Source organism: Cavia porcellus, unplaced genomic scaffold (genome assembly GCF_034190915.1).
Source record: "Cavia porcellus strain 051 isolate PalLab524CR breed Dunkin Hartley unplaced genomic scaffold, mCavPor4.1 scaffold_29, whole genome shotgun sequence".
Taxonomy (NCBI): Eukaryota; Metazoa; Chordata; class Mammalia; order Rodentia; family Caviidae; genus Cavia; species Cavia porcellus.
The window spans coordinates 5788595-5815331 of NW_026947512.1; the positions used below are offsets into that span (position 1 = coordinate 5788595).

Sequence of the window (26737 nt, forward strand, 5' to 3'; positions counted from 1 at the left end):
AACTCACAGAGAGATTATAACTGAGGTGCTGACTACATTCTCAATACATGTGAAAGCATACAAGTATGGAACCCAAACTATGTAATAACTATGCTAAAAGTATGATTAAAAGTCTGTATAAATACAAACATGCTTAAAAGTTAACTTGTAAGGTAATAAAATTATTTAGTGAGTTTTTCGAAAGGCTACAAATTTTCTGAATTATATTTGTCAATAGATAATTTTTATTTACAACTATGGAACAAAATGTTTTATTCTCTAATAGTGGTTTTGCTTTGCTGTGCTGTGCTTTTCTTTTTGAAACAAGGTCTTGCTACATAGTTCCGATCTTGAACTCTCTATGTAACCCTGGCTGGTTGATTGTCATCTTAATCTATTTGCATCAGCCTCCAAAGTCCTGGGATTGTAGATATGCACCACCTCACCTGGCTTCTTTAATAGTTCTTAACCCAGCACCAGCAATTTTGCCTCAAAAGTTAAATCAACCTCAACTCATTTTCTTCCAAACAATGTCTCACTTAGTAGTAACCAACATCATACGAATTTAACACCATACATTTATCAACTAACTCAAGTTTATGATTACTTAAATTGAAAACAAAGTCATATAGTATCTACAGGTCAAACATACTAAGAAAGAATTGTTAACCTAGCAACATTAGTGCACCTCAAATTTCAATTATTTGTCAAAAGCAATCAAGAAGCAACAAAAAGCAACAAATCCAAAAGCAACAAAGTATTTGATCCTATTCAGTGTTCAACAGCTGTAATTGTCTTTTAAGAGATTATAGAAATACCTATACTCATTTCATTTAATACTAAACAAAATTTAGAATGTCCAGAAAATACAGATTTTCAACAATTCACGTTGGAAATATTTTCACATACATATATAGTAAACTATAGTATACTATCTTTTGTAAAAATGTAATTAACTTTTGTAAAACAACATGCACTTTATTTTATTTCATCTTTTTCACTGTAAAAAGCAAGTAGAAAAATTCAGACTCCCCAGATAACTAAGCAGGGCCACATTTATATTGCTAACACCGACTCTCCACTTTCACCTCTTCTCCTCAAAGTAATACACACTCCCAAATACTTCATATTCCTACTTCTCTGAGCTCCCAACCAAAACTCCCATGTTCAGCCTTTATGTTTGATGTCAGAGTGAAAATAACCTTCAAATCATTCTTTGTTAGAAGTTAGATATAAAAATTATTCTTACTCTTGATTTCTACAATCCTGTGGCTATTTTTTTTTTTTTCTTATTCTTTTATTCTGTCTTTTTGAGACAAGGTTTCACTATGAAGTTCAGGCTGGACTTGAACTCACTTTATAGCTCAAACTGGTCTTGAACTCGTAGTGATCCTCCTGCCTCAATCTCCTAAGTGCTGGGATTAGAGGCATATGCCACCATGCCTGGTCTTCAGCTATTTTTCTTAAATTGTACAGAAGACTACTTTTCAAAAATCGAGTGTGCCTAGATTTTTATCAACAAACTGAAAACAATTCTAAGGGGGAAATATGATTTGAGAAGCTATGTAACAGTATGATTTCAAATGAGCCTAAAAAATACTAATAATGACAAGGTACTGACAACAGAGCAAAAATGGAAAAGGAGGAAGAAGAATGTGTGAGAAGCAAAAAAGAAGAATTGGATGAGAAATCTGACCACTTATTTTTAAGTATAGTATTTTTTAGTCACAAGAAACCGGAAATGATTAGAACAATTGATTTCTTAAGCTCCACTTAGGGACCTTAGGAAATTTGGTTCATCTTTCTGGGTCTCAAGTTACTTCATCTTCTAAATTAAAGGCAGTTAGCTTTTCATAAAGTGCTTTACAGAATAGTATTCCCCTAAAAAGAAAAAAGGTTTCCACAGTCAAGTAAGTTTGAAAAACACTAAATATTGCATAGCTTTCTCTCCTTCTTGAGACTGAGTGTACATTAACATTAAGAAAGGCCCTTAAATGTGCTAGACTTAAAAATAATAACAGTTATAATAATAAACAATAGAAAACTTCTGTTTTTAACTAAGTCTCTGGACTTACTCGGCCACAGCATAGTTTTGTTCATAAATCATTAAACATACTGAGAATAATCTTTGTGAAATATTGGACCAAATAATCACTAAAATATTTTATTCCTTACATTTAAGAGTCTTGAGTGGATACTGAATAAACATGCTACTAGGCATGTCAGTGAATGGGAACATGAGTAGAAAGCAAGCACAGAAATATGACTAAAACGCAATGAAATAAGGCTCCAACAGGTGGAAAGGGGTTGAAACATAAGCACAAATGTTCATCTAAATAAAACAGTATTTCCTCTTATAAACTAGAAATGACAAAACTTTCAGGAGAATCTGTTTTGTTGGGGAGTGGGAGAAGATGGCTCTAATGTGGCCAGAAAAAAGCCATCAATCCTGTCTCTGAACTGAAGAATGTTCCTGCCTCTCACAAGTCATCCCCTGGGAATTCCAAGCTGGTGGCAGCACTATTTTAATATCAGGCAAAATGGCATCAGCATGAATGCCCACAATGATGACTATGACAATGTCTAAGACACAGATTTAGATAGAACCCTACAGCTGTTATACCCTTAACTTATCAAATTCATAAATCCAGATACAACATTCCACTCTACGAGTTTTCTAGTCTCTCAATGATTATCTCCAAGAACTGGGAACCATGTAAACAGCTCAATTTTTAAAGATTAAAACAACTTCTGTGTAGCACTTGATTGTGATCACTAATCTTTTGCATACAGAAACTTTTCAGACTTCTTTTGTCATATTTTGATGACAAGATGGTTCACTAGAAACAATGATGAAATGATCCTTAGAAACTAGAAATCTAGTTTTTAATATCTGCTATTATTTGTGTAACACCAGGTAAACAAGTGGCTCATAGCTTTGATTTCCTAGGGAAAAACTAAAAATACCTGTTAAGACACATATTTATTCTGAAAATGTATGATTCTAGGATTCATTACCATATGGTTTGTCTCCTCACAAATTAGAATTCTAACCACAGCTCATTACTCTCCTTTTGCAATGAATCTCCCCTGAATGTCTCATGTACTTAAACCCCTTTAGTTTGTCCTATCGCTTCTTAGTACCTAGAAGGAAGGCTATAAGATGTTAACTAGGTTTCAAGACTCAATTCAAAGTCCCATCTTCTCCATTAATCATTCTCTTACTACTTTCTTTATAAAACTTATTTTTTAGGTTACCATGAATAAATTCCTCCTGAGAATATCTGCTTAATGCAGTGGTGTCTTGGTTCATGAACTTAATTTGTTGCATGATTCTGGAAAAGATGGCCACTTTTGTATGAAGTTCCACCTGGACAACTCTCCTTGAAAAAAAAGCAATTATCTCCATCTTGGCTAAACCTGGCCCTATTTCTATGTAGTGATATGTACAACTTTTCCTTGTTCTTTCAACTGATTTTAAGCAACACAAATGGGTCTGGCCAAAGAGCTGATGTGAAGTCTTTGTCAGTGCTGCTTCACCGCGTAGCTTCCAAAAAACATGTGTGAGCTGGGAGGGAGAGCCATGCTCCACCCTGGGATAGAGCCTCTAGATAAGAGATTGTGACTTCCCAGGGCATAAAAGATCACATATCAGAACTGAAGCACTGACTCTAAAACATTAGATACTATCTCAAATTGTGTTTCGCAAATTACTCTTTCTGCATATCCTTTTCTCTGCATATTACAGAGGTGATTTCAGGCTCCTACCTAGCCCAGCTCATAGTACTTACATACTTTCTGCCATTCTCACAGTTGCTCATCCTTGAGCCACGCTCTTCTTCACAAATTAAGAAAAGCCGAGTTTGGCCCTGGGTCAAGGCCTTTGTTGCAGTTAACCATCACCCTAGCTAGACTTAGGACCCCCTTGGCACCCTACAATGATAAATACGCCTTAGTGTTTTTATTCTGGTCATGTGTCACACTGATAGTGGTAGACTGGAATTAACTTGCTAAGATTCCAATTACTTTTCAATGGGATTACAAATATAAACTTCCCAGACCGCGAAGAAGACTAGAAAAAGCCTTCTATACCTTTGTGTGTGGAAAGATTGCTGCAGTGCTATTTGTCACCTGATGCAAAGCGTACAAGCAAAAACAAAATTCTGCCACACTCTTCTGTTTGCAAACCAAACTGTATGCAAACAAAAGCATTCACAAACTGAGGTACCACTGTCCTATGTAATTTTTGTATTTACATCTTAAAATAAATTTTGAAACTGCATTAAAATACACATACACTGTATGTGTGTGCATGTATTCTTCCTGATAGAGATACACACTGGAACCTATAAAGGATGCTTACAAACACTAAATTAAAAAGCAGTATAGACAGAAGAGTTTTCATAATAAAAACTCCCACCTACTCTCATCAAAATACAACTACTTTAGTAAAAGTAGTTTATTATACCTGAATTACATAACAGGTATAATAAATTAGGAAATAATTGTAATTTTTTCATTCCAGTAACAAGGTAAGTAAGTGTATTTTTATTTTTAGAATGATGGCCATGAATGGATAAGGAAAATGTGATATTCATGCACAATGAAGTACTGCTGTGCCATAAAGAAGAACAAGAAATTTTGAGAAATTTTAAGAAAAATTTTTATATTTTCACAGAAAAAACTGAAACAAAAATAATACATTTTACAGCATAAATCATCTTTTTCTAATTTGTTTGTAAAAGAAATGTAGAAACTTAGTTACTTCAGTGTCTTGTTGAAATGATCAAAAGATTCCTTTGTGAAGATTCTACTAAGAATATATTTTGGACTCGCACAGCAATTGTGGAACAACATAAACTCTTAAATATACCTAATCACAGTAGATTTCAAATGTTTTGCCTCAGAGTACAGACATTCCAAACTCAAATAAGATTTATGAGCCTCCAGTGTATGCGCAAAATTAATGGCATGCCATAACACACACCAGTATAAATTCAATTTCCTTTTCCAATCTCATTGATTACACCTCTTGTAATAATCACAGTGCAGGTCAATTTCTCATCAGGAATCACAAATTGGCACTCAATCCCCTAGGTGATAAACAATGCTTTACCTCTCAACCTTCAAGTAAGAAAATGAAATTTTAATCAATATAGATAGATTCCCTACTGTCAAAGAGTTGCTATTTGTGGTTGTCAGGCCTAAGAATATTATTTAATTCTAAGAATCATGTTTTCACTACAGTAGACAAATCTTTTCAAATCCAAACTATACCTAATAATATAAATTTTTAAGAATGAAGTATTTTATCTTTAAATATGTACGTGTATCTTTGTAAGTTGTGTGTATGTGTGGATACGTGAATGTATTTCTGTCCAATTAAAAGAAAGCCCAAATCAAAGGTCAACCTAGTATCAATGTCACTACCAAAGCAGTTTCTAAAGGAAGTAAGACACCCCAGCAATCATCAAAAGAATCAAGACACCTTGATAAAAAGGCTGGTTTCAGGTCCAGGACAGACAGACAGAGGAAGGAATAAAGAAAGGAAGGAGAAGGGAAGGGAGGGAAAGAAAATAGGAGGTGAAGGAAGTATATAATAAACCTAGTAAATTTTGTTATATCACACAGAAAAGCTTCCGATACTAACAGGATTATTTTAAAAGAACTGAGGAAACCACGTCGCAAAGAAGCTTCCCTTGATCATGGTTGAAAATTTGATCCTTAACAGAGGTAAAATAGTACTGGACCAAAATACAACAAATAAGCTTAAATATATGAATTCATTAAAATACATTTCACACAGTATCTTTGGAAAATGTTAGACAACAAACATTATTTTTAAACCTTTAAAGGAAAAACGGGAACATCTATCCTACCTTTCCTAGATAACTGGTAACCAAACAGTTGACAAAGGGACATTTATCTTCACAGAATAATTCTGATTGGTGGGAATGTAAACTAGTACAACCATTATGGAAATCAACATGCAGATTCCTCAAACACTAAAACTAGAAATTCCATTTGACCTTTCTAGGTATCTTCCCAAGAGAATTAAAGACATCACATTACAGGTAACACATGCATACCCATGTTTATAGCAGAATAATTTGTAACAGCTAAATCTTGGAAGCAGTTTCTATGTCCATAAAAGATGAATGGATAAGGAAAATGTGATATTCATGCACAATGAAGTACTGCTGTGCCATAAAAGAATAAATTTGAGCCATCTATAGAGAATAAGTGCACCTCAAAACTATAATATTAAGTGAAATCAATCACACACACAAATTTAAATGTCACATAGTTTCTCTTATATGAGAAGGGTGACTTCTCTCTCCTTGCTGAGAAAAAATTCCAACACCTGAAATGAAGGCAAGCCAGGTTTTGTTGAGTTCACCATTTGTAGAGGTTTCACTTCATAATCAGCTGGCTCCAAGGAAGGGTGGCAGGGCACAGAGGCAACAACCAACAAAAGCAGCCAGAGTAAAAGGTGGGGTGAGCAAGCCTCTTTTCCTCCCTTAGACTGCACACAGGCCACCCCCCGCTCTTCAGGGTGGAGGATACTGCACTCACACCACCTCTATGCCCTCCTCTTACACAGGCTCAGGATTATTTACAAACTAAGAATTCTGGCTCCCTGCTGAGTCTCTTAGTTAAACTTCTAAACTTAAATTGACACAACATATCAATCATAACAAATCCAAAATATAAATAGCGAAATAAAAGATAAATCAAAGAAAACAGATAGATCTTTCACAGATGAGAGGGAGAACAAGAGATGGAGAGTGGAGAGTTGTAAAGTGGAGAAGAGAATAAAAAAGAACTGAGATGTGTTATGTACATGCACCAACACCACACAAGCAATCATTATGTTCTGCAAACATGTACTACTACTAATAATAATAAGGTAAAAAAAATTGGTCATTGTATTAATGTTAAAGCTGAATTAAAGGCAAATTAAGCTGAATTTAAAGATAAATAAGGTCTTTGTTCATTCTCTTTACTTTCCTATGTGTTAGAAATTTTTCACAGAAAGAAAATTAGGAGGTATGCTAGGAAGCGGTTTACCATTTTTTGTTTACTCAAGGAATAATCTGGACTATTTTGCAAATAATTCCAATTCAGAGGCAGATAAATGGTCTTTTATTATATTTTATATATTCAAGACTTTTCAGCATCTATTGGCCAGTTTTTCAGAGTCTGAGAGTAATAACTGAATTTTTCATTGACACTATTTGACTGTTCCTTTCACATGAGTGGACAGAAACAATTATAATCAAATGCCTCATCTAGACCTATACTCTAGTTCATAATTTGAAGGAGGAACTCTAATGTGTATTTTTATACTGTTATGTTTATATTTAAATATTTTTATCCTAAAATGAACCCTAAATCTATCACAAATGCCCTTAGATATAACAGAAAGGATGAGAAAAGTGACTCAGCAGAGACTGGAGGTAAGTTGCTACAAGCCAAGAAGACAGCAACTACTAGAAGCTGTCAGGGGCAAAAGTTCTATTAATTCCAGAAAGAGTGCAGACCTACAGACACCTTTACTTCAGACCTATTAAGCGTAAAAATTTCTATTGTTTTTACAATACCAGGGATTGTACCTTGGGACTTTGATAAACTATAATGTCCCCAGCCCTCGCATCTTTTTTTTTTTTCCTTCTTTTTTTAACAGTGTCTCACGAAGTCCTTAAGTTGGCCAGACTGTGCTCAAATTTGGATCCTCCTGTTTCAGCCTTCCAGGTACTGGAGTTATAGGAATGGTCACTGCATTTAGCTATTTGTTGTTTTAAGTCATGGTGGCTTTTCCTAAAGAAAAAGAAGCAAGGACCAAGGATTTAGCTCAGCACTATAAGCACGTGCCTGGCAAGTGCGAGGTTGTGAGTTCAAACCCTGGTACCAAAAAAAGGAAACTAAGAAAAAGAAACAAATAAACTAGCCTAATGACAAACTTTGTAAACTCTGCTAAATTTATGCTTTAACAATTATTCTAACTTTTTAATGGCTAGTTTAAGAAATCATTCCTGAACCCATCAATTCAAGATGTATTTTCCTCTATAGTCTAGAGTCATCAATAATTCTGAGAGCTTGTTTCCTGATTCAGTGTTCTGTAACTATGTATAATCTTATTCCGTGACCTTCCCTCAAAAGTCTTGAAAAGAAATAGTGCTGTGTGATAATTAACACAGTGACTTTATGTTACAGATTTGTATTATAAGCAAAAGAATATTTTCAACACTGAACGTATTTTTTCTTCAGTGCTACAAAGAAAAGATTATAAATTTATATTCAAAACATTTCATTTCTCTCTCTACTCAAAACTGTAATATTTACTTCATAACATAATTTTACTGCATATTTATATAATTATGTAATGTCTGAGAATGAGCATTAAATTATATCTACCAATTTTTTCTATGAAACAGAAGTAGGTGCTTCTACTAGAGTAGCAATGTTTGTTCTTGAAAAGCACACCTATCCTGTTAGTGAACTACACAAAGTTGGTAGCATCTTTAAAGAACACTTAATGTAAGGTAATAATCCTGCAAGTTGTCATTTCTACAACAAATGAGTATGCAATCCTTTTCCAATATAAACTGAACCAAGGATCAATATGGACATGACTATCAACATGGCTTTTTACGTCATTCCTTAAAAAATGACAGTTATCTTTTTGGCTTGGGTCTGGTCTCAACTTCTACTCTTAGCCATTTGTATTTCTTTACAGCTCTTAAAACAAGATTGTAGAGGCTACAGATAAATTTAGTATTACATTTTAGGGGTGAACTCATAACCAGTCCCTTGTTTAGGATTCTCATACAATATTAACCCACTTCAAGCAGGATTTTTGAAAATAGAAATGCATGGCTAAGACCCTATCCTGACAAAATACTAACAGAAAAACTTAGAAAAGCTACTCTTCACAGCTGCCCAGCTAAAAACATAGCAAATTAGGTAGAGCTCTCCCTGCTACAACTATCAAATGGTTTTATTTCTAGGTCAGAAAAATCATGTAAATAATTTTTTAACAGATAATGACGAAGCCTAACGTAACAGAAAGCTGGGGACAGGAGCAAGAGTACAAACAGCATGTTGCAATATATTAGGAATGTATGCATGTATTTGACAGCAATCCTATGCATGCAAAAGCTACTTTGTGAATTTCAGAAATGTAATCCAACCTTCCATTCTACAGAATTTAAAAATGAACAAACAAAAAAGCAAGTTCACATCTGTTAAAATAACAAAGATCTGCAGACAGAGATGAGGCAGATGATGGCTAAAGAAGGATTTGTCCATTCAAGCATATGATCAGAATTAATAATTTACAAGGATACTTTCATCTTTGGTGCCACTAAGAGCTGAATTTTAGAAGCTTAGGAAAACTGTAAGACACCTGCTAAACAAGTAGAATAACCAAAAAGAACCTAAGTCAAAATGTTCCAACAAAACATATACACAAGGTTAGAGAGAAGATTGGGAAACGTAAAGAAATGGCACAAAAACAGACTAGAATGGTGATGAGTTACTTATGTTCTTAACTGTGTCTATTCAGTAAATTTCAGAAAAGTCAGATAGATGGAGTTAGCTAAATGAATCACAGCTATAGTAAGCCAACACTGTCTTTCTATGCTCCCCACCAAGAGGGAATACATTTACAAAGTAGCAAGAAGTACAATGGAAAATTATCCTACTTTAAAGTTTTATTCCTTTGAATAAATATATACCAAAAATTCCTCCAAAAACTCACATATTGTCTTTCAAATCTATACTTACTCCATGTATCCTTGAAGGGAGACATAATGAACATGCAAAAGCACAAAAACAAATGGTTTAGTAGATTATAAAACATGGTTTCTCAGCATGATTTGCAAATAATGCAGTCATTCATTAGTTTATAATAGGTGTGTTTCTCAGCATGACTTGGCATCAAAATAATACAATGCCACTAACACAAAAAGCTTTAAAAAATAGGATCTCACATTATCTTCTGTTTCTCTACCTAATTTAAAGATTAGTACATGTATCATCTCAGATTATTCCTTATGAAATTACAAGGTCAGCACTGTTAGAAACAAATAGTATGTCTAGTCACTTAATCAGCAAGTAAAATGCTGTATCTAAAAATGACAGATCAGGAGAATTTAAAAATGAAAGGGAAAATAACTCATTAAAAATGCAAGCTAGGGTTAATTTTCTTTTTTTTTCATAAATAGTGCTTTGGTTTCATGGAAGATTGAGGTAAGAATTCATATATATATATATATATAAAAAAATCTCTGATGCCAAATGACTTGTATTCCAGAAGAGAATTAATAAAGCTATCTGGAAAAAACCACAACATACAAGAAAGCGATGAATGTTACAAAAAGAAATTAAGATAATGTAAAACAGTGTGACTAAGTAGGTACATAAATCCTCTTGAAAGACATAGCCACAGGACAACCTAACAATTATCAAAAGGACAGCACAAAGCTCTAATGCAAGAGCAAGCATGGACCGAGCTAGGAACAGAAAGAAGACAATGTGACTAGAACATAGCAAACAAGAGTGGAGATGTAGATGGACATAGGACCAGATTAGAGATGTTTAGGCCACAGTAATAAGTGGTTTAAGCTACACTACAGAATTGGGTCAGAAGAAGCAGCCTTATAAATCTGTCATGTTTTATGGAATTGTTATTAGAGATACTATTCACCCCACATGCGAAACACTCATGTTAAAGTTCAAAGGAATAATTTTTCTTTTTTTTTTTTTTTTTTAATTTTAGGAATAATTTTTCTTAAATCTCATTCAGTAAAAGCCTCCTTTCCTAGGAAGCTGATATAAATTTATGCAAATTTTGTAATCATGTTCGCCCCTCTGTTTTTTTTTTGGTACCAGGGGTCAAACTAACCACCTCACACCAGCCGGCAAGCACTTGTACCACTGAGCTATATCCCCGGCCCTTTCCCTCTGTCTTTTGAAATCTAGAAAACTCAAAGTTGAATAATTTAACTTCTGGCAACCTTATAAAGCCTTATAATACCTACTTTTAAATAAATTTAAATCTACTGAAAAGTTACAGTGACAGTACAGAGAGTTTCTATATACCCTCCACCCAGTTTCTCCCATTTTCATCTCTCACATGAGTATGTACATGTGTCACAATTAATGACTCAACACCGATGTCCTTAGAGTTCACTTGAAAGTTTTTCTTTTTCAGAATCCTTCTGGTATCTATTCTATCCATATGTTTAATTTACTCTAGCTTTATTTCATCACTCTATCTTCATTTTTTTCCTTATTCTAAGTTCTCTACTTAATATGTGTTGTTACCTAATACATCTAATTCTATAAACTTTTCCCAATATTTCCAGGAACTATGTAGAGTTTGAAAAACATTAGTAGAAAAAAATTAAAACAATTCAGTTTTTAGTTTTTTATGTTCTAGTATAACTTATCCTCTAGAATTCTCTTTTGCTGACACAACCTATAATAATATACAACAATAATAATCTTGGTAGTATTAAGCTATGCAACCTCAATTCGGTCTCAGTTTGCATAAATCTAAAACAAAGATTTTTCAAATAATGTTTTAAAGTCCCTTTCTAGTAGAAATGTGGATAGCTTTTTAAATTCCATGACTTAAGCAATCAGTTTTTTATATTTTTCTAATACAAATAAACATTAGTAAGCAGTAACGTTTCTAAACAAAAGCCAGACATGGTGGTGCACACCTGTATTACCAGCATTTGGGAAGCGGAGGCAAAAGATCACCATGAGTTTGAGGCTAGCCTGAACTACATACAGTGAGTTCAATTACATGGTGAGACACTGTCTCAAAAAAAAAAAAAAAAAAAGAGGTAATTTTTTAAAAATAGAAAAATAAAGTTTAAAACTTCCTTTAAAATTAATTAGTGTAAAAACTGAAATAGATTAAAGATAATATATAGATTTTATGTATCTGAGTTCAAAATTATTTGAAAAGGAAGACGTGACAGTTTCCCCAACAGCAGAAAAGATGTAAACATTTACCCAATTACATTAATTCCATAAAGCAACTGATACTCTATTGAAGAAGGAAAAAAATGCATCGGAAAGATGAAAATACATATTACTTATTTATTTTGGGTAGAGGGGGTTGAGACAGTCTTGCTACATATATAGTTTAGGTTGGCCTTGACTTCACTATGTCTGGCTTCCTACATTAAAAAAACAAAAATAGCAACAGCAAAACACACAGTTCCAGTTACTTCAATACCCTACTCTATTGCAATGGATTTTGTATCTATAAGACTTTCTACAAAACACGATATGAAAATAAGCAGAAAAAATACTTACACTGTTATTTAAAATAACTATTCTATATCATATCTAACAGAATTTTTGTCACCTCAACTATGTATTTCCAAATATAAATTGTCATACAAAAATGACTACATAGAATGAAAAATATCAAAGATCAGATATAAATTGATATAAAATGTCTGAGTAAGTTTTTAAACATTCTTATCTGTATTATTGAGTATATCCTGGTTTTAATAAGACATTTATTTTAAAGAAACTGTAATGTAAAACTGATACATGAAATTAACTTTTAAAAGATGAAACAAAATAAGCATGAATCTGAGTGTGTTTAAATAATTTTAAAAAACTTTGGTAACACTCTATGACTTTTCAATTCACTGAAATTACTTTGGTTGACTTAGTTAGGAAAAAAGCTTACTTTGTCATAAAGAAAATGTAACATCTTAAATGTCCTAAGTTAGAAAAAAATAACAATTCACTAGTATAAGAAAGAGACTAGACCCAACTTTGTATCAGCAAAAGACTTCATATTATTCCTTTTAACCAATATAGTTCATCAAACCACTTTACTCAAAGAATCCATTTCTTTTACCATAATTATTTATTCATCAAGAAGATTAAATCTGATGAAACTACTTATTTTATTAGAACCCATCATAAAGTAAGAAGTCATTTAAAATGTACTTTAATTCTAACAAGTCATGATCACTTAACATATTTAGATAACTTGTAGAGTTATTAATTATATTTAATTCAGTTTAACTACTTTCAAAAACTACTTTAGATACTACATACAGGAAAAAATGCTCCCTTATATTAATAATATAATCAAACTATCAATAAAATTAAGATATCAGCCTACTGAGTAATTAATGTCCAAAAGATGGTGAGCATTAACATATTGACCTAAAAGTATTTAAGTTTTATGGCAGAGGTTCTATACTTTGCTTAATGGTTTTATGCTTTAGAATCACCAGGAGGAACTTTTTAAAATACCAATACCAGGCATCAATACCAATCCCTGTATTCCACCTCCATTCAATCCAATTTTAGTTGTTCTGCTATGGAAGTTAAGTACCAGTATATTGAGGTGGTTTTTTGGTTCTTTTTTTCAAGACCCTCAGGTGAGTTGAATGTGAAGCAAACCTGGAAAGCACTTATTTAAGATTAAAAACACCACTTGATTTCTGGCACCAAAGGCTTTAAGTCTACTAAAACTTGCAAAAACAAAAACAAAACAAAAAAATAAATTATAGAGAGAAAAATAATTTTCCAAAAATAACTCAAACCTATCACATATTTTTCCCTTTAAAAAGATTAAAATTTAAATCCTATTTGAGACTTTACTGACAAATCTGATGTACTATTTTATAAATGCTGCCAAACAAAAGCCTAAAAGTACAAATAGCAAGGATAAGATACAGAAATGATTTATCACTGAAGTATAATACCATATAAATGATAATAAGTTAATATAAAACCACAATGAAAATGATAGAATAATTAGTCATTTTATTAATTTTTTCTAACTATCATATTACTCAAAGGATGTATCCTTAAAATACTTTCCCATATCTTGCAATTCTCCACTGTTTCAAAATAGAAAAATTCAGGTTTATGAAGATAAAAACTAGGCTTTAGCATGTTTATGGAAAGTACAAACAGAGGATGAACAAGCTTAGAGTGTCTCCCTTGTGACAGCACCACACACTGTAGTATAACTGGCCTACAATAAAACTAGTAAGACAGGTTCAAAGAAGTGAACGTCCGCGGGCAATAAGATAAAGAGAAAAGTTTTTAACTGAAAATATTTGTTGAGCATACTTTCCCAAAATTCAATTTGTGGAACATTTGTTGGTTTTGGAAGCCACCACGTGACTGGTATAGCACATTTTGGGGTCTGTCTGGGTAGTTCTTGAAGCTGTGGCCTTGGGATTTCTGTCTGGTTCCTTGCTCCTTCCTTTCTGGTGCTGTACCTCTTCCCTGCTTCCAGTTTGTTAGGAACTTTTTTTTGCTCTAGCACACCCTTTCACCATGACATTCCTTCCTCCCTTGGTGCATGGTATGAAGGACTCTGAAAGCAAAATCTCTCCCTTCAAGTTGTAGGTACTGGGTATTTTGATCTCGCAATGAAAAGCTATTATACCATTGGAAGTAACTGAAAAAAATTACTGCAAACATGCTCCAGCATGAATAAATACCATCACAACTTTTAAACATTAAAAATTACTGCAAACATGCTCCAGCATGAATAAATATCATCGTAACTTTTAAACATAATCTCAGTATGTTTGAGATACATACAAACTGGAAAAGAACTTTTAAAAATTGAAAAATATTTTTTAAAACTGAAGAGCAAAGCCAGATGTGGTTGTGCATGCCTATAATCCCAGTACTCAGGAGGCTGAGGCAGGAGAATTGTTGCAATCGTGACCAGCCTTGGCTACATACAAAGTGAGCTCAAGGCCAGCCTACACTGCATGAGACCCTATCTTAAAAAGACAAGAAAGTAAAATTTAAAAAAAAACATTGAAGATCAGTACTATTTTTAGAATAAAATAAAAATCAAAACAATTACTGATATGAGGAAATTAGTTGAACTTCTATGTAATTTTTTAAATGTTTTTATACTGCTTAAATGAGTAATTTTTTAGGAGGCATAAAATAAGATACTCCAATTTAAAAATCTAGATATTTTGGTAAATTTTAAGTCTTGCAGGCTAAATATTCAAAATTAAAAAGACTGTAATTAAAAATTCAATGCCATGTTATAAAATTAATATCTAAATCCCAATACCTTGGATTAAAATGGTAAGAGATAGGATTTTGAGATACTAGGAGAAAGCACATTTTTTAATTCAGAATGGTTTGAGATGAAAGATGTTCTACTAAAAAAATGACACTAATATTTAGAAATGTACAATTTTATTAAATAATTTCAGCATCTGTATATATAAATGTACATTATAAAAACTCTAATAGTTTAGTATAGGAATGACTTTATACGATACTCCTACACTGTCTCATAAAGATATTACTCAGAGTACACAGTGAGAAATTCTTCTCTTTTGTATAAGAGAATTAAACCAAACAAAATAAAACAAAATGAAGCCAATCAGAACAGAACAATGAAAGCAATACAGGACTTCAAAACAAAATAATAGGATATCAACAATGGCTACATAATGCCTCTTGTTTTCTTCAAAATAGGTGTTCATAACATCAGACATAATAAAATCAAACAAAACAAAACAGAATAAAGCCAAACATAACAAAACAATGAAAGTGTTACAGAATTTCAAAACCAGGTAATAGGAAATCAACTATGGCTACCATTAATATATCTTGTTATCTTCAAAACAGTTGCCCATACCATCAGACATAATAAAATCAAAACAAGACAGAATAAAACCAAACCAAACAATGAAAATGATACAGAAATTCAAAATGAGATAATAGGAAATTAAAATGATTGCCACCTTCACCTTTTAGATGTTTCCTTCCCTATCACTTTTACAATACCTATTGTACATTTTGGATCCCACTAACTCCTTGTTTTTTATGCTAGGAGGATAACACAATGTTTACCCATATGAGCCCACTTACGAGCATGATCCCAAGTCGCATCCATTTATGTACAGGAACCTCAAAATTATTCTTCTTTATAGCAGAATACTTTTCCATTGTATAAAAATACCGTATCTTTCCTATCCATTCTGTGAGTGATGGGCAAGTTATCCCTGCTTTTTTCTGGTTTCTGTCACATGGAACATTGTTTTCCCTCCTTTGACTTTTGTTTTATGAATTTCCTTTCAAGTTAAATGTGTTTCTTCTATACAGCATACTGATGAATCCTGATTCTTGATCCACTCTCCCCGTGTTTCCTTTTACGGTGAACTGAGGCTATCTACATTAGTGGTTACACTGGCATGCACTGGTTCATCTGCTCTGCTGTTCTCTTGCTGGTGCCCCTCCCCCTACTTTCTCCCTCCATTCAAATTTCTGTCCTGTTGGTGATCCTTTTATGCTGCTATTCCTGCAACCATGGTCATCTTCATCTCTCTCTAGAATATCCTTCAACCCTCTTTGTAGGATTGGGTTGGTGGTTATGATAATGAATCCTTCAGTTCATTATCATGGAAGTATCTTATTTTTCCATCAATTTTGAAAGATAGTTTTACAAGGCACATTGATCTGGGTTAGAAGCTGTTTTCTTTCAGAATTTGAAATACTTCACTCTTCTTGACTTGACGGTTTGTGTTGAGAAGTCTGCCATGATTCTGATAGGTTTTCCTTTATAAGTAAGTGATCTGTTTCTTCTCTTTTTTAAAAATAATTTTTTATTTTAAAGAGAATAAAACCAAGCAAAATAAAACAGAATAAAGCCTATCAAAACAACACAAGGTGATACACAATTTCAAAACAAGATAATAGGAAGTTAACAATGGCTACCATTGGGGCTGGGGATTTAGCTCAGCGGCATAAGTACCTGCCTTGCAAGCAGGAGGTCGTGAGTTAGATCCCCGGTACCAATTAAAAAAAAAAAACAAACAATGGCTACCATAACGCCTCTTGTTGTCTTCACAGTGGCTGCCTATACCATCAGACATAGTAAAATCAAACAAAGCAGAACAAAAAAGAATTAATGAAAACAAACATTGAGTGTATTGTGAGACTTCAAAACAAGATAATAATAAATCCAAAATGGCTACCACACTATATCTTGTTCTCTTTGAAACAGCTGCTCATGCCATTAGATATGATAAAATCAAACAAGAATAAAACCAAAACAATGAAAACCAAACAGGATTTTTAAAACAAAATAATAGGGAATTAACAATGACTACTACCTTCAGAAGGAGATACCCCATAAATGCTACTTTGTGTATTGTTATCCTCTAAACAGATGATCAGACAGACTACTGGCTTTAAGCCTCTGTAGTCAAAACACCAAATACTACAAGCATTAAGTTGTATTTTACTTTAATAGCTATCATCTCAGCCAGTGTTCTCCAGATCAGCTAGTCACTTATGGGGAGTGGAAGGAGATACTATGGCTCTTCTTGTCTCCCAGCTCATGCACCGAAAGAGGTTGGTGTCTGGTTCTCCTCTCTGTGGCATGCACATGGCACCCACTGACAGAATGGGCCGGCATCTGGTTCTCCTTCCCATGGCCCAAGCATGACGCTGACTCACAGGAAGTAGCTGGCTTCTTTTTCTCCTCCCCTTGGCCTGCAAATGGTCCTGACTCACAGGAAATGGCTGGCTTCTTGTTCTCCCTGTGGCCCATGAATGGCGCTGACTCGCAGGTGGGGCTGGTGTCTGGTTCCCCTCCCTGCAGGTCGCACATGGCGCCCACTGACAGGAGGTAACTGGCTTCTTGTTCCCCTCCCCATGGCCCACCTGTTTCTTTTCTCTAACATCCTTTAATATTCTTTTCTTGTGCTGAGTTTCTGGGATCTTGATTATTATATGGCTGGGTATGGATTTATTTGGGGTATAGTTAGTTGGAGTTCTATATGCCTCACTTATCTGTATGACAGGTCCTTTTCCCATGTTTGGGAAGTGTTCTGCTATTCTATAAATTGTCTTTCAATGTCATTTTTTTGACCCCTGCTTTTTTGCTGACACGTAAGCAGTCTTAACTTATTCTTTGCATTGTCTTATAGCCACTGAATTGTTATTTTCTGGTTCCTTGTTATTTTAAAGGGATCTGTCCTTTCACCATTACTAGCTATAATCCTGTCTTCGAAGATCTGAAAATCTTCAGTCTCTTTCAAGCAGTTTTGCCAGAATTTGATTGAAGTTTTTAATTTTGAATGTTTTATGCATTGTAATTCCTTTCTATATTGTTCATTCAAGGTTTCCATCATTTTTTTATGCTCCTCTTTTTTATCTATGTCTTTTTAAGATATGCTCAGCAATTCTTTCATTACGTTTGTGATTTCTTCTTTTACCTGAGATGGTATTTCTGATCGCATTACTTTTACAGCCTCATGAAATTGTACCTTTACTTTAGTTGCTTTCCTTTCAGAGATTTCACATTTGTGACTTTCATTTTCTTTCATGTCTGTCCCCCAGACTTGTTCTGTGTGAGCCGGAGGTTTGAGATGGTCTTTTGCTCCTTTGTCTTGACATTTTCCTGGATTCCTTCTGACAAGCCAGTTGTGGGGTCCCAGGTGCTTCTGTGTTGGCTGCCTCTCCACGGTGTAGGGAAACGGGCCATGCACCTGGGTTTCTCCGAACCCCGGTTCCTGTGGGCATGGGCAGGCTTCTCCAGACCCAAACAGGCACACCAAAGCTTTCCAGATGGTCATGGGTACGTAGTGACAGAGCCACTTGTCTCTACCTGCATGGCTATACTGGAACTTCCCTGATGGCAGCAGGTATACAGGGTCATATTTGTCTGATTTTCCCAGCCCACAATGGCTGCCTATGGGAAGCAAGAGCCCTGATGGCAGCAGGTGTGCAGGGGCAGTAAAAAAAATCTTGACAAATATTTTTTCACATCCGAAAAATCTGATGCACAATTTTAAGATTCCCAGCATCAGGAGGAACACTTACTTCCTTACTAGTTGTTGAATTAGTGCCTAAATTTTTATTGACACCAGCACTTATACAACTTAAAAAAGCATCTCCAAATCTATGTTTGCTCCTGTAAAGAATAAACTGGTAGGGGCTGGGGATTTAGCTCAACGGCATAAGCACCTGCCTTGCAAGCAGGCGGTTGTGAGTTCAATCCCCAGTACCGATAAAAATGAAAAAGACAAAAAAAAAAAAAAAAAAAAAAAAAAAAGAATAAACTGGTGAACGGAAGTTGAGGTAAGGAAAATGAAAAATAAACAAACATAATTGGAGACGCAATCATTGTTCTTCTGTCAACTGCTTTTTGACTATTAAACTGTGTATACGCATATATAAACATGCCTTCTAACACAGACACATACATACGTACACATGCATGTACAGTGTAAACATTCTCTACTCTTTAGTCCCATTATAAAGACAATGCATAAATAGAAAGGCAAAATCATATTGCCTTAATTATGGACTAAAGAGTCACAGAAGGAAGGAAGGGAGGGAGGAAGGGAAAAAGGGAGTGGAGAAGAGAGTAGGTACATGGGTAGATTCACATAAAAGTACATTGGGGAAGGGAAGTGAAACACAAAAAGAACTTTGACTAAACTAATACATGATTCATAGTCCTAAAATTATATAGACATAAGATCTACCCTAGGGTAAATTAGAGCTAGACGAAAAAAAAAAATTAAAATACTATAAGATAATCACATTACCAAAAGCAAGGAAAAATTAGCATAATTCTTTTATAATTTGTATTTTAAAATGTTTCCTTAAAAAATAAGTTTTCTGTGAATGAACCTAAAGATTAATTCATCTTACCTTCCCCAGAAGGTGCCTGGTCCTGAGCTGAATACAGCATATCCTTGAAAGCCTATCAGAAAGAAAAGAAAGGAATACATGAAATCTTAAGCCAATTTTATATTAAAAGCATTTAAAGCTAAAAAAAATCTTTTTTAAGAACCAGAAAATGACCACATATACTTCCCTAAATAGAAAATTTAGTGAAATACTTAACTTTAATCATCCATCTAGTGTATGTAATTTTTAAAATCAGTGATATTTTGCACTTTAAAAATTAAAAGACACAGGGCTGGGGATTTAGCTCAGCAGCATAAGCGTCTGCCTTGCAAGCAGGCAGTCATGAGTTCGATCCCTGGTACCAATAAAAAGGAAAAAGACAAAAAAAAAAAAAAAATTAAAATTAAGACATTTGAAAAAAATGAAAAATCACCTAGAAAATCATAAACCCTCTTCACTAAGAGAAAAATAACAGAACAAAAGACCTACAGAAATACCACAGAAAACTGCCTAAGAATATGAAGAATTAAATAGTAGTAACATATTGATGTTACCAAAAAAAAAAAAATAATTCCTACTATTTACATAAAATTCATTATCTTAACCATTTTAAGTACACAATTCTTCAGTGTTAAATACTTTCACATACTTCTCCAATAAGTCTCCAGAACTTTAGCATATTAGATAGAAAATATTTTTCAATGCAGTTCTGCAAAGTTTACTTTAAAAGCTTAGAACTATAAATTAGATTTAATATTTTTTCCCCAAACCACACAGCAGATAACAAGCAGATTTAGATAATTTGGATAGTTATAATTCAGTAGTTGGAGAACAGGAATGAAAACCATTTCTCTTCATGTATCAAAACAGTTGAATATGTTAAGTGGATAAGTCTCAAGGTCTTAAGTGACATTAATCCACTTCCATAGATCCAAATACCATCTAAACACTGATGATTTCCAAACTGGCTTTAGGAGTTCCCTGACCTTGGTGCAACTGAGATTTTATCACAAATAATTCCCTCTTTGGGGGAGGTAGAGTGTATTATGCAATGTAGTAGATGATATGCTGGCATCTACAGACCCATTAAATACCAACATCAACCGTCTTGGTTGTGACACTGACAAATGTCCCTTGGGAGGTAAGATTATCTCTCTTCTGTCCAACAGGCCTAGAGTTATTCAAGTATACCTGTATAAATACTAAAAAGGAAGATGTAAACAACCAGTATAATCATACTTTTTTTTAAAAAAGAATATTCAAGTCTCATAAATTACATTCTTCTCAAGTGGATTATTTAATTTGGGTGATCAACTTGTTAATCAAGCCTAACAAAACACATTAAAAAGATTTTCAATGAAAGAAGTGAAATTAAAATTTCTAAATCAATCCATTTTATTTATTTTAACCCATTTTATTAAAGTGTAGGAGATGAATGTGGTGGTAGATGGCTGTAATCCCATAACTATGGGTGGATGAGGTAGGAGGATCCAAGTTCCAGCCTAGCTTGGTCAATTCAGTGACTTAGTGAGACTGTCTCAAAATAAAAATCATTTTTAAAAGGCCTAGAGATACAGCTAAGTGCAAAGGCCCTAGGTTCAATTCCCCTGAGTTGGGGGGATAGTGCTCATAAAAAATGATACAGATACAAAAAATGTTAATGTCACATGTGCTTAAATCCAAAAATATTCAATTAAGATTCACTATACAGAATTTAAGGCTATACAGTAACACATCTTAAGCATAATTTTAAAAAATACTGTATTTGGTTTTGTGTCTAATTCCAGGCACAGAGCTCCTAAGACCTTCGTAATTTACTGTCTTTTATACGCAAATAAGGTGGCTCAGTTACGGGGTGCCACCCTATTGCTTCAGAATGGGGGGGCGCAACAAAGTAATTAAAGGGTTAGAACTTTCAACTCTATCTCCAAACCTCTGGCAAAAGGGAGAGGTGCTGGAAACCCAGTTCAATCATCAATGGAAATGATTTAATCAATCAGGTCTGTGTAATGAAATTCCTACAGAAACTCTTAAATATCAAGAATCTCAGAACTTCTAGGTTGGTGAACACACTGATGTGCTAGAAGAGGACATGGAAGTTATGTAATCCTCATCCTAATGCCTTGCATTCATCTTTTCCATTTGACTGTTTCTAAACTGTACCCTTTATAATGATCTGTAAAACTAAATAAAGTATTTTCCTGAGTTCTGTGAATCATTCTAGCAAATTATCAAGTGTGAGAGTTGAAACTTTCAATAGACAGAAGTAGCTGGCATCTTAAATGGGGCACTCATACAGAATCTTTAACCTATATACTCTGTTAATTTCAAATAGTGTCAGAACTGAATTGTTGGACATCAGGGGACATCAGAAAAAGGATAACACATTTAAGTGTGAGAAATGGCAATACAAAACACCACACATTGTAAACTTTAGTGAAAATTTTTGTTAGTGAATCAGTTTTTCTAAGGTTACGTTTGAAGCACGATCTCAAATTTTCAAGCATTAATCCTTAAACTCATTTGAATATAATCCTAGATGAATGTAACAAAAGTCTGGAACCTTCTTTTAAAAAAATACATACACAGTATTTTCTTTGCAATTTTAGGTGTCTTGGGGGTAATACTAACTCTCAAATTCAGTTATTCCAGAATATCTTCTCAAACATCAGAAAGTCCTTATTTCGGTTCACAGAGTGCACTTTATATTAAGGTTCTATGCAGGTGTAGCATGTCAATCATATTAACATTGACTGACAAGCTACTCAAAAGAGTAAATGAACAGAAGATTGCTAAAAGCAGAATAGATTTCTAGAAGTAAAAAACAAACAAAAAACAGTGGAAGAATATAAGACAGAAACAAATACAGTCACAGAATAAGAGACTCAAATGTTTGAATGAAATCTTGCTACTTTTGATATAATAGCAATGTATACCAAAATGACATTATCAAGAACCAAATAAATCAATGGCTACCCAAGTGATTTGTGCTAAATAAGAACTCAATACATAGTTCTTGAAATCAAGAATATCTTTGGAGAAAATTAAAAAGCATACTTTTAACAAAAGCATACTAAATAGAATCTCTGACATGTAATGAAAGTGAATTAAATTTGCAAAGCTTGCCAACTAAGTTTTTAAAAGACAAATTAAAATTTTATAAAGAGAAAAGTAGTATTCTTCATTCAGATTATAAAATGGAGTTATAATTTCATTTCAATAAAGACAAATCTCAGCAAAATCATGAGCAACTCTTTCCTTTCTTACTATATTTTCCTCTGATTCAGAAACCACTTATTTTTGGGTAGTAACACTCTACAAAACTCCACAAACAGGGACATCATGCCTATTACAAGAGCACAGAGCCAAATCAGAACCAGAAAACTCTACAGGCACTGTCTACATCAGTACCTACAGCCTGTTTCTCTACATGTCACTCAAAGGAAACCCCCAGCGCCTAACTCATGCTATTTTACTTTAAGGAAATCCAACACTTTTATATGAACACTGAATTTGTATAATAAGTTAGTATATATTGATGTACATTTCAAAAGTTTTTTTTGATTTTCAAACAGTTGAAAGCAATTCTTTATATCAGTATCTAAACTGTAATTAGTGTTAAATTGTTTTTGTTAAAATGTTGTTAGTATATAAATAAACAAGGACAAACTAATGCTTATAAAAGCACAACACTAATATCCTAAAAATCAATTCCAAATGTAACTACAAAATTAAATACTATGCAAACAATAGTATTAACATGAAGGAAAAAAGATGCTGCTTTATTAAAACAAAGTCTCAACTTTTAAACATGAATAAAGTAGCAGGCACGTCAGGGAGAGAACAGCCTGAGATCCAGCCATTTTGGAACTTGGGGGGCTGAGCAGGAAAACAATGAGCCCTCCTTCCAAGTAAGCAGTGGTGCAGAGTGAGCAGTTGGCGCACCAGGGAGAGAACAAGTAGCATCTTCCGAGATCCAGCCATACTGGAACCTGGGGGGCCAAGCAAGAAAGCAACAAGCCCTCCTTCCTGGTAAGCAGCGGCCAGGGAAAGAACAAGTCAGTGTCTCCTGTGAGCCTACTGGCACACACGCTGAAAATCAAACATTCTGTACTGTGCTCCCATCCTCCACCCTCTTAGCAACTGGATGGTGTGGAGGACAGCCAGAGTTGATAGCAATTAAGGCACATAAAGCAACAAAATGCTTGTATTGCTGGGTTGATTACGCTGACCTGGGGTCAGAGGTCTGAGCGTCTCTTGGGGGGATGACTGTATGCAATACAGCAAATATGAGGGGTTTCCTTCAATCTTGTCTTTGAAGGCCAATATTGTTTTGACTGTTTTTGATTTGTTCTGATTAATTGTTCCTCTCTGTTCAATATTCTATTTTGAATGGCTTTATGGTGCTCTGTTTTTGGTTTGATTTTGCTATACCTGATTGAATAGACAACTACTATGACGATAACAAAATATAGTGTGGTACCTATTAATGTTATCCCAGCATTCTGCTCTGAAGTTCTGTACCAGTTTCACTGCATTATCTCAATTGGTTTTGTTCTGTCTTGTTTTGTTGTATTTTACTATCTTCAAAATAAAAAAATTTTTTTAATGAATATAGTGCTGTCAAAAATGCATGTTCTTTGGAGCAAGGAATGTATAATTTTATTTTGTGTTGGATATGATAGAGTTGTCCAAGTATTTATCTCTACAATGAAGCAGCATAGCAAAGTGATTAGGAGCTTTGAAGTCAGACAATGTACATGAAAACTTATTGTAACACAAATAAATTGTGTAAATATCAGAGAAATCAGCTATCTCTGAACTCTGATGCCCCCATCTGTAAAACAGGAATATGTGACATTTACCCTTTCAGATTCACCATAAGGATTAAAAACACTTAAAAACACAAATTCCTATATTAATTTTTATGCATAACTATAAATGAAGGACATTGCCAAGAAAATTAAAAGATGCTCGAAACATGTTAGTTAATAGAATATGAACTATCATAAAATTTAGATCATACAGGGACTATGATGTGCCATCATCAGGACCTCTCCTGAACATGAATATATGATCTTCATATTAGACATAGCTCAGTCAGTCCACCCAGTATAGAGGATGGAATCCAAGGCTTCACAAATGCTAGGCAAGTATAGTTCTAACTAGAAACAATATAGTCAAACAAGCATAAACATAAACATAAATATAAACACTGCAATTTCCCAGCATTGCTAGTTTATAAATAGTCATCTAAATGAATATGGTTCTATCTTATTTTCAGATGATTACTGATGAGAACACAAAACATTTTTACTTCTCATCAGAAACCCAGACTCCTAAGAAAATATACAGATTCTAGGTTGAGTGTGCTTTAAAAACAAGCCCTCCTAATTACAGTACATTATTCAACATAAAAATATTATTTAAGTTTTATATAATATAAGAATTGCACAAATATGGTATGGTTCAAATGATAAGAACATCAAAATAAATTTCTCACATTGCTGATTTTTAAGAATCCACAGTAGATCATCTCTAACTTTCTTTCCGGTATCCAAATGAGTTTCACAAACCACTTAAAGAAACCAGAAGCCAGAAGCAACTCTTTCCTATCACTTCTTCACTAGCCTCATATATAATTACTAAAAATATCATCACTATCTTCAATAAAAATCTATGTTGCTCTCTTTCACTTCAATATTCATTTGAAGTCAGCACACTGCAATTTACTGAATAAAATAAAGCAAATAAACAAGCATCTGAAGCAAAAAGTATTGTTCTCATAAACCTTTAAAGAAGCCATAACCTCTTTATCAACTAAATAAAATTTTCATAAGGCATTTTTTTTTACCTGAACAACTTTTCCAAATTAAACCTTTAGACAAAAATTTAGGTATATTTAAAATATGCACATTATGTGCTGACATGTAGTCCATAAAAATATTCTCCAATTACTGCTTTTTCAGGTTCCATTTCTTGTTTCTGAGTTTCTTTTTTAATTTATTTCACCCAAAATACTAGGTAGTCTGTGAATAATATACAAGTTAATTAAATCTGATATAGTTTGTCTTGTCTTCTAGATATGAGTAATATTTCCCTGATTCTAAAATGCATATGGCAATTTTATAAATCAACAATAAACCTCAAAAGAAGACACCTAGCATTCTCATGTTCTGTATAAGGAATCAATATCCTAAATAATTTTCATCTCTACTCCTTAATAGACTACTCTAGAATTTTGATGATAGAAATAATCTGTAAAGCCAACAAAAACTTATACAAATTCTTATAATTTATTAAAATATTAATGTACTCTTGTACATATTTACTCTAAAACCTTTAACATTATAAAAGCATCAAATATAAATCAAGCCCTTCATGAATTCAAAAGTACTAGTCAGTAAGAAGCAATTCAAAATGCAAAAGTTATTAAGTGCACAATGAATATATAAAATGTCTTCTGTAACAGGAAGAATTTAGAATATATGTCATGTTATAGTCACATTTACAAATTTCTACCCTAACATTTCCTTATACCCCCTGACATGCATGGATTTTACTATTTCCATATAGACATCCCTCAATCTAGTCATATGCGTGGTAGTACAAACTCAGAATGTTCAAGATTAAATTTATTTTCTTCCCCAAACCTACTTTTTCCAAGTTCTTCATTCCTATTAATATCTTCATGCCAAAGTCCATAAAAACTCACAATCTCAGTCCTATGGTCTTGTTCATTCCAACAAATATTTAAGTACAGAAAATACACTAAACATTATTTTAGGCACATGTGGCACATCATGATGAAAATCTCTTTCCTAAAGAGTTGGTACATTTTTCTTCTTCTCACTCATATATTTACAGATATGGTCCTGCTGATGTCACCACCACTACCCTGTTTCACATTCATTCTCTTCTACCCTGTTTAATTTTAACAGTTTGACTTAAACTGCTACCAAATCAATCTTCCCAAAATGCCAAAGCAAGAATCTGATTTTTCTGTTCAAGACACTTGTAAAGTAAGGCAACTACTGTCCAACCTATATCTTTTCAGGGTTATTTTGCAAACTGG

General features: G+C 33.6%; 1 protein-coding gene across 1 annotated transcript in view; it reads right to left on the minus strand.

Annotated features, from left to right (window-relative positions):
- Xpr1 (xenotropic and polytropic retrovirus receptor 1) overlaps nucleotides 1–26737 on the minus strand; it is a 183827-nt gene that overhangs the window by 141701 nt on the left and 15389 nt on the right. The window contains exon 2 of the mRNA XM_003474894.5: nucleotides 19684–19735. Within this exon, the coding sequence (XP_003474942.1) occupies nucleotides 19684–19735 (52 nt within the window). The remainder of the gene's footprint in view (nucleotides 1–19683; nucleotides 19736–26737) is intronic.